The sequence below is a fragment of the Copidosoma floridanum genome, unplaced genomic scaffold (assembly GCF_036245765.1).
Source record: "Copidosoma floridanum isolate Cflo_tuat_1 unplaced genomic scaffold, Cflo_Japanese_pri ptg000030l, whole genome shotgun sequence".
Classification (NCBI taxonomy): domain Eukaryota; kingdom Metazoa; phylum Arthropoda; class Insecta; order Hymenoptera; family Encyrtidae; genus Copidosoma; species Copidosoma floridanum.
The window spans coordinates 2,135,914-2,149,326 of NW_028321907.1; the positions used below are offsets into that span (position 1 = coordinate 2,135,914).

The following is a 13,413-nucleotide window of genomic DNA, read 5'->3' on the forward strand; positions in this document are numbered from 1 at the left end:
CGTGTGATTTGGTTTCATGAGTTGCCGTCACTTTTGATTCTTGCCATTCATATATAGTGAATATACATATACAAAGTGCAATAGGTATGTACTACAATCCGAACTCCGAACCAACCACTGTTGTTATGTGTGCACAGCTAATACAGCAACAGTAAAATATTGACTACTTATTGAGTACCACATCAGTTGTGTTAGTATCTAGATTCTAGTGTATATATTTACGGTCATACATGTATAAATTTGTGCTCCGAGAAGCCCGAGTACCTAAATACGAGACGAGAGTCAGTGCAAAAAAACTAAAGTTAAAGAGCTAGGCCTTCTCCCGGTACGTCGTCATCGTTACACCCTAACCGTTTGGGATAACACATCAGGGAGGAAAAGTAAAGGGCCCTATGTAGTAGAGAGAGCAGGAAGGAATCTCTCTTTTCACGAACTAAAAAAAGTCGCGAACAGCCATATATACATGTATACATCTACGCGCGGATGAGGAATTGAGGAGCAATATATTTCGCAGTGGTCACTGGTCCGGCGGTGCCGATAATCTCTCCCCGCGGCTCCTCTCCTTTTTTATCGCTGTCGTTCGCGCTAGTGCGTGTATACACACTGTGCCATGCCTCAGGTAGCTTAGTCGTCGTTGTTCCGGCAGCAACATCTTGTCCCTCCGCTTGCCTTGCCTCCTCCCTTTGTCAAGGACGTGGGGTATCATCGCTGTCTGTCGCCAAGAAACGAGACACGTATACGCTTGTGTATTAGGTACCCACGAACCGTCAACCGTGGGATGCGCGCGAGTTGCATGGAAGGCTCTAGCGGCGCGGCTTCTTCTTGTGTTTTGTCAGAAATTGTTCACGCGCGCGTTCACTGTGTAAGGTTATGCCGTCGTCGTCGGGCCCTGCGGCTGCTAGTACTGTTGTCACTCTTATCGCCTGTCCTCGCGAAATCTGAGCGTTACTCCTGGATCTGCTCCTTCGGCCTTCCTCGCTCCGTGCCATCAACCTCTTGGAGCTTCGCACCGTGAGACCCCGTGTAAACTTGAGATTTGCTGCATGTGTGTGTACATACTACCAACGAGAAGATGACGAAGATTACGCTATTTTGATAGTATATTCGAGTACCCTGGTGCATAAGTACTCCTTTGATGTACTCTAGCTGTCAGCTTTGGATATTTTTTTTTTTAATCTATTTGAACGAGCTATGACAGTCTTCTAGAGACTGACTTGATTTTGGAACATGTAAGCAAGAAAACTAAACTCTCTCTTTTTTTTTTTTTTTTTTTTTTTTTTTTTTTTTTTTTTTTTTTTTTGTTACATGTATGCTTGGTCACTCGTTTGATGAAATACTCATGGTCCTTTCCATTTAATCGAAAAAACGAAAATTTTTCTCTAATGGCAAACACAATTTGTATGAAAGTATCTTATCAAGAAACCTTGTACTTTCAATCATTTAAATTCATGTAAATAACACATTCAACTAGGATATTGTTGCTGTTAGAATGTATTTGAAAACAGAATATGAAATTTTTACTTTTAAATGAACAATTGAAATCAATTGAGTATTGCATCTTGGAGTGTAATTTATTATGACCTTTTTTTGTTAGTAGGTTAAGATTGCAGACATCCAGACCAGAAGGTGATGCTTTAAATGGACTCCTGTATTTCGACATTCTCTCGACAGCAACAATTTCCTACTAACACTCATTCAAGTGTGACACGCAAAATTGCTTACAACAAAATTGAGCTGAGTATTGTATACTATGGCACAATTTTATAATGTTGTGACCAATGCAAATGGCACGTACACGATTGAGGATGTTCAACAATTTTGTTCAATCGATGGACAAAGCGTCCAATTTGTTATCGAAGATGTTAATAATGGTTCTAATGTAGTACAACAACCAATTTTGTACACAACTGATAACAGTGAATTGTTTTCACAACTTAATTTTGGAACTCGTGTTGCTACAGCTCAGTTAGAAACACGGTAATTTTATACTGCTTGATAGTACATTAGTAATTCTCTTTTGAAATCAATACAATTTAAACTTCCCTTACAGTATTTTAATTTAATTTGTCCTCTTCTAAGCTCTCGTGCTATTGTATTTTTAACTTTTTGTATTATAAATTATTGTATTGCCATTTCACTCTTTACACTTCATAACTAACTTTCATTAGATTTTTTATTACTCATATCCCTTTACAAGTGATTAATTTTATATTTTACTGTTCATTAGTTGAATAATAGTAAATTAACTTTTTCATTTCAGACCTAGTGTATATATAATCAAAACAAATGATGCACCGATTCAACAAAGTATATTTACTAAAGTAGAATCCAGCTCTGCGCAAAGTAGTAATAGCCAAGGTCAATATCGAGCTACATCAAATTACACGTATAAAAAAATTATTTCTTTTTTAATATTATATTCATATTTTGTGTTGCAGAAGTTAAGGATCAAATAAATTTTTGCTATGCTCCAGCCCAATTCTCAGACAGTGATTCTATTGAGTTAGTTATTAAGAAAGATTCAACTCCCGTGAAATCTGGAGTAGCAAATGTAGTGAGGTCTCTGCAGCCCTCGACATCGGTATGTATTGATGATAAAAATAATAAATCGGTTCTTATTTTGAGGACGTAATGGATACATTAAAAATAATTTTTTCCGTTAGGTACCGGTCGGATCGAGAAGCCTAGTTGTACAAGGATCTGATAAAAAACCAACTCGACTGGTTCCATTGAATAAACAAGTTGCTGGAGTCACATCAGCCAAAGGAATTGTGCGCAGCACAAATACCCAAGCAGCGAAAGTAGGTAAGATGAGACGTGCCTCAAACGTTGCAAATAGTCCAAATGTAGCTGTGACCGCACGTCCAAGAGCATCAACAGGTGGTGGGGCAACTGTAACTCCAGGTACATTAGTAACTACTCCACGAGGACCACAGGTGCGACCATCTATTCATCCTGAAGCGCATCAACGTAACTCTCAACCTGCCAACGTAAGAAACGCAGGACTAGCGCAAACACAGGAGCCACTGTCCAGTCTTAGCGAGAGAATTCGCCAAACTCAAAAGCGGTCGCAGCAGATTGAGCGGCAGCAACCGATCGAGCGGTTGCATCAGCAAAAGCAATCACCGCCTGTTATGGTAGTGGCCCCCACAACAAGATTGGTTCAATCTTCCCAAGCAACCGTTCATCGACAGCTGCACCAGCAACAGCAACAGCGCGCCATGGGTAACTTCATAGGTAGCAGACAACAGCAGCAGCAGCAGCAGCAGCAGCAACATCATCAGCAGCAGCAGCAGCAACATCATCATCAGCAGCAGCAGCAACAACAACAGCTGCAGCAGCAGCAGCAACAACAACAACAACAACAACAACAACAACAACAGCAGCAGCAGCAGCAGCAGCAACTTCAGCTGCAGCATCAACACCAGCTACAGCAGCAACAGCAAATGCTACAACAGCAGCAGCACTTGATGCAACGACAAACACCACCAGTTGCAACGATGCCGTCTATGCAGCAGCTCCATCGCCATGTACATACTGCTGCAGTGGCAGTACCGGATATTGAAGAACCTATGGAAGTTGACTCAACTGAATCTAATGAGCACATGGAAAGACTTAGTCAGCTAAACAGTTCTAAATCTGAATCGGAAGAAAACTCTAGTGAAAGTGTAGCTTACTTGCAACAGGAAGTAGATGATCCTACCACTGCAATTGTGCAGCAACAGATTGTGGGTAATGAAGCCAAAATGCTCGTGATACTTGAAAATGGCGAACAAAGGTTGATTACATTTGAAGTGCCCAAAGAAGACTGTACTGTTCAAGACCTGCTAGAACAAGTAGTAAATCCGTTTCTTCAGCTTTTTTTTCTTTTTTGTTTTTGTTCTTATCTTTGCTTTTTCTGATATTTCCGCTAGTGTACTAATTTTCATATTACTCGCAGGCAAATATTCTGTCCTCTCAAGAACCTCGTGTGTCTTTGGTTTCCGATCCAGCTCTCGGTATTAACTATATAGTTGATGTCACTAAAGGATCCAGCTTTGAAGAAGATCAGCAACTTGAAAGCGCTTCTAGTGATGCATCGTCTGTTACAACGACTGTCGCAGAGCCACCAAAGACGCCGTAAGTTTATTTACCTTTCAGTTGTGGTCAATGTACGTGGTAACGATTATACTTATATATATTTTTTTTTCAGAGTTAAAAGTAATGCAAATCCACCTCCACTTGCCTCATCATCCAGAGCGGTACGTATTTTTCTTTATTAAACTTTTTATTATTATTTTAATATGTTTATTCAAAAACTAGTAAGTTTTTTTTTTAATTTAAATATTACAACTCAAATTGTTTACCTGTTGTACTGTAGTAAAAAGTGCAATCACACATAAATTAACTGTTTATTTTTGGTGTAAATTACATTTTCAACCTAAGGCTTTATTCATGTTGCCATACATTACCAAGTGTTGTTACTTAATTTTTTACCTCAGCAAAGAAAAATAAGTAGCAACAAGTGGCAAGTTACACCGTTACGAATAGTTTGTCTGACTATTTTATATTATGTTTGGCTTCTACTTTGCATGTAAGTAATTAAGTTTTCAGAGTGATTCTTATAATTTACATCATAAATTTAATGATAAATGCAATAGCGTGATTTATTCCGTAAATTTTTGTAATACTTCGAAATTCGTTTAGTTGTAAGAACCATATGATTTGGAAAATGTAATAAAAAATTATTTCACGTAATTTATAAGTATTAACAGATGTGTAATAGGAACTGCTCTACATATCTTCAACATGACAAGTTTTACTAATTGACACGTATTTAAAGTAGTTCTTTTTTCCATAATAAAAAAAATAAATAAACGTATTAGCAATAACTTTATCATATGTTTAAGTCGACGATTAAATTTTTGCAATGCAGTTTGAATTATTTGGCGTACATTCAACTTTTGTTACATTTTTTTTATTTTATTTTTTTATTACCGTTATCTGTTAATTAAAATTTTATGTAGGAATTCTAAAATCCATTTTATTTCTGTTAATATTTTTTTAAAATCTTAATCTTGGAATTCCTCATTTATAATTTTAAACAAAAATGTTGACAGAAAAAAAATAAGTAAATTTCATATAATTTTTGTGTAAACATAGCTACCCAAGTATATCTCAGGAATGCTGGCTGTGTGTCCATATTGTGGAATGAGTGCAGCAGATTTCTACGCGTGTCTAAGATGTAAAAGAAAACTACCAGAGAACGTAAAATCTATCCCTATATCTGCAAATGCTACATCTAAAAAGGACAGTAGCGGGTTATCTGTTGACGTAAGGAGTTTTTCAAATTTTTTTTTTTTTTACTTTGGCGTGAGATAATTTTAACTTTTTTAACTTGTCGTGTTGGGATAATGTACCATTTTACTGTAAAATCTTACTTTGTCTAAATGTTATCATGATGATGTTTTTAATTTTTAGACGTTTTATAAAAAAGCTGATGGCAATGTTAAACCTAATCAGGAAGCTGTTGCAAAAAGAGGAAGGGGAGGTAGAGGTCGAGGTAATTTACCGCGGGCTGCAAGGCAGATGAAAGAACCAGGTATGTAAAATGGTTTGGACACAATTGTTTCTTACGAATACATTTTTATCGTCTGTTTAATTGTCCCAGAATGTTTGACCATATCTTCGGATGATGAAGAAGACAGTATCAAACAAAAACATCAAGACGGCACTAAAGATACGTCGAATTCAGTAAACTCGATGAATACTGATGAATGCGATACTATAACAGACAAAGAACCCGTTATAACTGCCAAAACTTTGTCAACTTTGAAATTATATAAAATGAACAAAGAAAGTATGATGGCAGCCAGTGATGATGCAGATACTGCAAACCAGTCTAGTACATTTTTAAATTGTAGAACAGTCAGGATAGGATCTTACAAATATGTTCCCGATGAACAAGTAGAATTGACTTCTAATGGCTTAAAACTTAAAGTTCCATTGATAGAAGATGGTAAATTTTCCAAATCATCAATTGATGCAATTAAAATTTTCAAGTAATTTTGTTAATTCTTACAATTGTTGCAGATAAAAATTTCATCATAGTTGACATTAAAATTGAAGACTTGATCGCAGCGTTGATCCATTTCAATAAATCAATGCCTGTCTTATTTTTTTACCCAGATGTTGCCACTGGATTAAGGATAAGAGGTGTTTTAGGAATGCAAGATCCCAAAGGTCCATACTTTGACCCTGCTAGTAAAGGTAATAATGCAACTAGTATAAATTATTTTATGAAAATAGTCCATGTTTGATGTTATTAAAAGTCGTTTTCTTTTTGCAGACCAAACGCATAAAAGAATAACTCTTCTTCCTGAAAAAATTTCTGATGAATCTAAAGCTCTACTTAAACAAATGTATCAAACTATATTTGTTGAATTAAATACGAAAGAAGCAAATGACATTCTCGTCAAAGCATCTCCTAAATCGGTAACTATTTGTCTTCCTATTTTTCATGAGCAAATTCATATGTTCATGTTTGTATTAATATTTATGATATATTTTAAAGACTAGTTTTACAAAAACTCATGTACAAACTCGAAATGAAACGAAAAAATCAACAACTTCTACTGGTATCACTATAAATGGAGAAATACAAAAGTAAGTTATTCTGTTTTACAATTATTTGTTAAAATAGCTTCAAAAATTTTTTTGTTTGCTTTGCAGTATTACTGTTTATCCTCCTCCACCGGCGAAAGGAGGAATAGCAATCAACACCGAAGATTTTATATGTCTAGCGGAAGATCAATTTTTAAACGACGTTATCATAGATTTCTACCTTAAATATTTAATGTTGGAAGTATTTTCTAATAGTGACCACGATCGAACTCACGTATTTAGTTCATATTTTTATAAGCGCTTAACAAGTCCTCATTCTCAAGTTGGAGGAAACACGGAAAATGTTTCAGCTGCAGCCAGACGTCACGCAAGGGTCCAAAAATGGACAAAAAATGTCAATATATTTGAGAAAGATTTTGTTGTCATTCCCATTAACGAACAGTAAGTTGGTTGTATTTCTGTTGGAATGTATTAACATTATACAAATTAAAACATTCATTTTCTTATTTTCTAGCGCACATTGGTTTTTAGCAATCATTTGTTTTCCTGGCTTAGTTGGTAAGGTCACACAGAAAGTAGAAACTAAATCCTTAAGTCAAAAGTTGGCAGAGAAGAAGAAAAAGGATGCAAAAGCTCAGCAGGCCCTTACAATTGGCAGTACGACAATCACGCCAATCACTTTAGATCCAAATGATGATGGGTCTGAGCGAGATGAAGCTGAAGGAGATGAGGATGAGATAGAGTCAGAGAGTGATGACGACGTAAGTATCAAAGATTATTTGATTTTTATTTTTTCAGTCGTACTGTAGCCCATAATGAATGAAAAATTTTCGATTTCAAGGATGATACCGAGTCAAATGAAAATAGTGAGCAGGCTAATCCGAGTCCTGAAATTCCTCAACAAAATGACGAAACAAACAAAGTGTATGTATTTTATCAGGAAGTTAACATAATTTATGAAATGTTATTAATTTCAAATTTCTTCTTTTTTCAGTCCTTGTATATTGATATTTGATTCCTTAGCTGGAGCTAGTAGAGTACGGGTAGTAGCAACTTTAAGGGATTACTTGAGTTGTGAATACAAAGCAAAAATGGGAGCAGAGAAAGAGTTCACAAAGGATACAATAAAAGGTGCCTGTCCAAAAGTTCCCCAACAATCGAATTTCACTGATTGTGGGTTATATGTCCTTCAATATGTAGAAAGCTTTTTCAAGGTAAAAAAAAAGATACATCAATTTATTATTAGTTTTTTATTTTCAACAAACACTCGGAGTAATACTGATTAATTGTTTTATCATAGACCCCTATAACAGACTATAAGCTGCCTATTAAAACGCTTAAAAATTGGTTCGAGGAAATCGTTGTTACTAGAAAGAGAGAAGAAATAGCGATATTGTTGAGAAAGTTGGTTGGTAACACAAAGAGAACGAAACCTCTTTCTTTGCCTATATTAGTTTTTCCAACACAAGATGGACTATTACGACAAAAGCCTGAAAGCGAAACAAAAGAAGCAAAAGCTGCTGAGACTGAAGAAAGAAGAACCGAAGCAGAAAACAAATCGAATGATTCTACTTCACAAGTGCAAAAAGTAGAGAGTAGTAGCGAAATATCAAATCAAACTCCTACTGAAGAACGGACTGAGACCACGAACGTTCAGAAAGAAGTAATAGCACCGACCAATACGAAGTGCGATTTTAACTGATGGATTATGTTTGGAATTTAATTTTTCATTGTAACTATTTTTTTTCAATTTTTAGATCACCTGCGGATACGATGGCATTCTTAAAAAATAAAAGGATACCTAGGTTACAAAAACCATCTGACACTTCAGAGGATAAGCAGGTTACCAAAAAACATAAGGGAGAGTCTTTTGATTCCTGTAAATAAGTGTTAAATTTTTTTATAATGATGAACTCTAATTAAGTAAGTCATTAATTGTGAAAAAAAAAAAAATATTCTTTGCGTACACAATACAACATGAAATATCTTACTATGTAAGTTTAATAAGATAAATTACGATATCTGAAACGATTTACTTCTTTTTAAAAAAACATTGTGTTAACTTAAAAAAAAAATAATGAATAAAAATTATTTAAAAAATATAACTTTATTATTGTTTTTTATCCATAGAATTAAAAGACTTTATCTTGCGTGTTTCAGTATTTTATAATAGTTTCTCATTAAAGGAAAAGTATGTTGATAACTGCATCAATGTATATTGCACTTAATTTTCTTATTTACACGGTATTTCAACTTACAAATCCATGTGGTAGAGCACACTATTAAAATACACAATTATAAATAAGAGCGCAAAAACATCTTAATCATAATATAATACTTTGCCATATCACATAATTACAACTGTGCTTTAAAGATAATTTTTTTTAATAATTTCATTACACTTGGTATTTTATTTATAGTATAACATATCTCATATTTTTCTTTATAAATATATTTCCTTAAAAATAGTAAACAATAACCTTTCTGAAGTGGAATTACTATGATACCCGCATCCTTTTTCTAACTATTGATTACATGCCTGTTATATTATTTTATACAGAGAGGGAGACACATCTTGGCCCCTATCTTTTGTAAAATGTATCTGAATTTTTTTTTTTTTTCTTCAAACACAATGTACAAAAGGAATAGATGATGTATCAATATTAGGACTACATTGTTTTTTCAAGTATAATTTACTGATGCATTCAAGAATAGTCATTTCGGCTTGACTGTGCCATATGCGTGTACGTTTATTGCTTAATTGACTGCCGGTGGTGGAAACGGTGGCTCTCCACTGAAATCCTGTAAAAAAATTCGTGAAAATGATAATCCAATGTCACGGTTTTAATTAAAAGAAAATTACGTTGCAAACGACTATTGCAAAAACTCACAGAATCGCTGTCAGCACCTTTGCCGTTGCCACCAATCATACGAAGAGATTTTGGTCTAATCATGTACAAAAACATGCCAATCATGGCTACCATGAAGAACATCATAAAATTATTGGGATCGACTGGCGCATCATTGCCGGGACCTGGCACTGTTGGCGTGAAAAACATTTTAAAGCAATAATTTCGCAAGTTTTTTAACGTATTGAAAAATTGTTAAAATAACACGTACGGCTGTCCGGTGTGTAACATTCTGTCTCCGTGCAAATTTCTTGTGATACCGTCGCTCGTAACTTAAAAAATTATTTTTGTAACGTTATTAATGATATTTTTACCAAGAACTTTTGTTGGTACGTACATCAAAGTAATGATGCACAACAAGCCAGTTTCATGTGTAATTTTTGAAATTTCAATAAAATACTCATGTGTGTAATCAGGAAGCACATATAATTAAGGGCAATATTGCGAAATCGTGAGACATTTACGAAACTCTCTCAGACGTTTACATTTCGTTGATTATTAATACACGGTAAATTTTAAACAAAAGCTCTGTATGGCTTACATTATAATTTGGCTTTTTTTTCAATGAATAATTAAATTAAATATGAACTCACTTGGCTCAGAATACAGGCGCACAGATTAAATTCTCCAGAGTCGCTCATCGTTGCAGCTTTCGTTGATTGTTTTCACAAACAAATTCTGGAAAAAAAGAAAACAGATAAATTTTAGTCTACCGGTGAAAAAGAAAAAAAAATCCAATTAAAAAAACATTCGATAAGAGAAAAATGTTCTAGAACATTTTTTGTTCACGCATAGAATTTTAAAGATAAAAGTTATATTCGTGACAGTGATAAGACGTATACTATTGTATTGTGTGTCAATACTCAATACCCAGGCCCGCGAACATGTGAATCATTTACGGATTTTTAACTTTGCTCGTTTGAAACGTGAAATTTTTCGGAAAATATACGCGCATAAAATTCAACTACCTACATACACGTATAGAGAGTATATGCTCTCTACCTCTCTCTAAAGTCTAGAAAAAATACTATGGCCAACACACAGCGATTAGATTTTACTCATGAGTTTTTAATTTCTTGTACGTACAAAACAAGCGTGAACAATAAAGTGCCTACGTATTGGCCACATACGAAATTTTCACTTGTCCCCCTCCTTGAAAATTGTTCGTGGTGTTTGGTAAAATTACTTGAATAACAAAAGTTACTAAAATTATGCATTTGCAATTCGAAAATTTATTCGAAGTACTTCATGTTTTGGAATTGCTTGGGAGAGACATTTTGCATACCTATATTACATCGCTACGCTATACATGTATACACGTACAAGAAATACGGAATTACTCGTTGACGAAGGAAATAAACTTTGGAAATTTTCGGAGAAAAAAACAACTATAATCGTACGCGTATAGACAAATCTTACAATATGAAAACTATTTTAGCGATTCAGCTGGAGCCACGCCGTTTCTCGCGCGATGTCTTGTCGAAGTAAACGCCTTACATCAGATTCACATTGAAGCCAAAACTATACTTTTAAAGGAGACCAAGTCGTCAAACTAGTATTTTGTAGCTACTTACTTAGTATGTCAGAGAAGAGGAAAAAAAAAAAAAATTATTTACACCCCCGTGTACCTCCTCACCTCCGCGCGAACGAAACAACGCATAAAAAAACACTAAGTACAGGTAAAAATGACAGCTGCTTCGAAATCGCGATGAATAGAGGGCTCCGAAATAAACGTCAAACGCAGTGTTTTGACAGCAGTCAGGTAGTATGTATATATATATATATATATACGCGCGATAGTTTTGTCATGTCCACGTATTCTAACCATATATATTTACATTTTAATACAGGTAGGTATAAGTATATACGTACACAAAGTACAACGATAGAAAGAGTAGAAGTAAAAGGATGTAAATTGCACATACAGTACTGGCACTATGTATATACAGCACATAAACTTATATATGTAGTATATACACTTGAATGGGCTTATTAGAAGATGGCAGCGTCAACGTATATAAATAAACATATAATTGTGTAGATGATGTAGCTGGTAGAGTAAGAGGCGGACTTGTGCAAAAGAACGAGAAAAGGCGGAGTATGGTCAATTGTCACACTTACCAAGTAGACTGATAACAAACGGTTATATACGTGGATCACAGTATAATACTATACTAATAGATTTTGCCAATGCAATCGAATGTATATCGTGATCGAATGAGTACGTACTACTCTCGTAACGTGTCGCGCTCTTCCAAAGCTCGCGCAGCCGTACGTATTTGCGTCAAAGCCACACCGAGATTCCGAGATGGAGTATTTTCTTTAATTTTGTCTCTACTTTCGTATCTATACAGATATACATGCACGAAGCAAAGTTACAGTGGGGCACAAGGATTGACACACACTGCGCTGCAGGATGGTAGGTATAGGTATGTACAACTTCGGTAAGCTCAGTAAGTTGTAGGTGAAACAACACTCCCGTGACTCTGCAGTGAGTAGGTAAGTAACCGAACCGTGGCACAAGTTCTCTTCGTTTATCCTCGACTCTTCTTCCAACACATGCTCGAAGAGAGAGGGGATATATTTATATATATATATGTATAAATGTCGTTCTCTTTGATAACAACGTTCGTGTGTGCGCGCTCCGCGACGTTTGTTCGTTTAGAGGGAACGCGTGGACGAAGTTGATTTGTCAGCTACTTTAACTCAACTTCCACTCAAACCTCGCCAAGTGAGAGTTTGTTCGCTCTATTGACTCATCTTTTGTTCTTTGTACCTCCCTCCTAGCCATACTATATATTTGTCCATGTAAAAGTGACGCTTCACTGTGTTATCTACGCTTATACTTCTTATCAGTAATAAATGTGTTCTTTTTTATTTCTAATTTTATTTCTAGAGCAATCGATTCTTCTACGGTGGACAGATTGCGGTCATTTTTTAGAACAAGGTGTTTTTCCACTTCAGAAAAATATGTATTCAACTCATTTGAGTTTTTCCGAAGAAAAACATTGTTGTTTCTCGATGTCTTGCGAGGAAAAAAAATACCCCTTAGTTTTATTCCTCTCGTTGAAAATCAACATTTTTGTTGAATGCATTGTTATTTTTATGTCGATTTTTCGTTAAAGAAGAAAACTTGACATTAAAGTCAATGAAAAACCTTCAAAAGTATACATATTTGGATTTTTGCGACGAAAATCATTATCGACTCTGTATGAAAAGACGCATTTTGGTGTACGCACTGTTAAAACTGAATAAGGAGTCAAAATTGTTAACAAGAGCCTAAAATTTGTGTGAAAAATTAATCTTAATATTGAAGGAACGTTTAGGTACATTTTTAATAAAAGCAAACAGTCTAACTAAAAAAACGTATAAACTATCGCAGCTTTTGAAGTGGGATGGTTTTTCTAATTTTTCTCGCAACTTTCTTGAATTAATAATTATATCTTACTGTTCAGACTAGTGCAAATTTTCCCTTCAAACCTAAAGGATTCAACTGATTAAAAAAAAAAAAAAAAAAAAAAAAAAAAAAACACTTAATCGATCTACCAACGGATTATTAAAAAATATGTTTATGTGTCATGTTAAATTTATAAGTATAGATTTAGTTGGGAAAAATTACATGTTTTTTTCGTTAGAATTTGGGAAATTTTATCTATTTAAAGCGTAATTATAATGATACTTTAAGTAGTGGTATTTAATAATATAATTATGTAGTGCGATAATAAGTATTAGTTGAAAAAGATATCAAGATTCGACTCCAGTGGCCATCAACATAAACTGGTCAAAGTTTAGTTTTTTTTTTATATAATTATTGGCTGATTTGATTATCAAATATGAATTAAATAATAACAATTATACTACCTTGGTGAGTTAACTTTTTGCTTTAACGAATGAAAGTACG

General features: G+C 34.6%; 2 protein-coding genes across 8 annotated transcripts; one reads left to right on the forward strand and one right to left on the reverse strand.

Annotated features, from left to right (window-relative positions):
• The first annotated feature begins 140 nt into the window (after nucleotides 1-140).
• On the forward strand, nucleotides 141-8,670 carry LOC106641322 (uncharacterized). Of its 6 annotated transcripts, XM_014355723.2 has the most exons (20): nucleotides 141-1,229; nucleotides 1,595-1,977; nucleotides 2,261-2,358; nucleotides 2,439-2,581; nucleotides 2,664-2,805; nucleotides 2,881-3,839; nucleotides 3,941-4,119; nucleotides 4,193-4,241; nucleotides 5,143-5,313; nucleotides 5,461-5,581; nucleotides 5,651-5,998; nucleotides 6,073-6,249; nucleotides 6,329-6,474; nucleotides 6,554-6,645; nucleotides 6,712-7,044; nucleotides 7,118-7,364; nucleotides 7,445-7,527; nucleotides 7,598-7,817; nucleotides 7,904-8,289; nucleotides 8,361-8,670. In XM_014355723.2, the coding sequence occupies exons 2-20, from the start codon at nucleotides 1,751-1,753 to the stop codon at nucleotides 8,488-8,490; spliced, it is 4,251 nt and encodes a 1,416-aa protein (XP_014211209.2). In that variant the 5' UTR covers nucleotides 141-1,229; nucleotides 1,595-1,750; the 3' UTR covers nucleotides 8,491-8,670. The 6 variants fall into 6 exon arrangements, with proteins under 6 accessions (XP_014211209.2, XP_014211207.2, XP_023245674.2 ...); XM_014355721.2 differs by having other exon boundaries at nucleotides 2,664-3,839; XM_023389906.2 differs by having other exon boundaries at nucleotides 2,664-3,836.
• A 133-nt stretch (nucleotides 8,671-8,803) lies between these two features.
• LOC106641321 (uncharacterized) lies at nucleotides 8,804-11,992 on the reverse strand. Of its 2 annotated transcripts, none has more exons than XM_014355717.2 (5): nucleotides 11,877-11,992; nucleotides 10,106-10,190; nucleotides 9,724-9,784; nucleotides 9,495-9,643; nucleotides 8,804-9,405 (listed from the first exon to the last, which is right to left on the reverse strand). In XM_014355717.2, exons 2-5 carry the CDS (start codon nucleotides 10,151-10,153, stop codon nucleotides 9,361-9,363), a joined length of 303 nt encoding a protein of 100 aa, XP_014211203.2. In that variant the 5' UTR covers nucleotides 10,154-10,190; nucleotides 11,877-11,992; the 3' UTR covers nucleotides 8,804-9,360. The 2 variants fall into 2 exon arrangements, with proteins under 2 accessions (XP_014211203.2, XP_014211202.2); XM_014355716.3 differs by having other exon boundaries at nucleotides 11,634-11,992.
• Nucleotides 11,993-13,413: the final 1,421 nt, after the last annotated feature.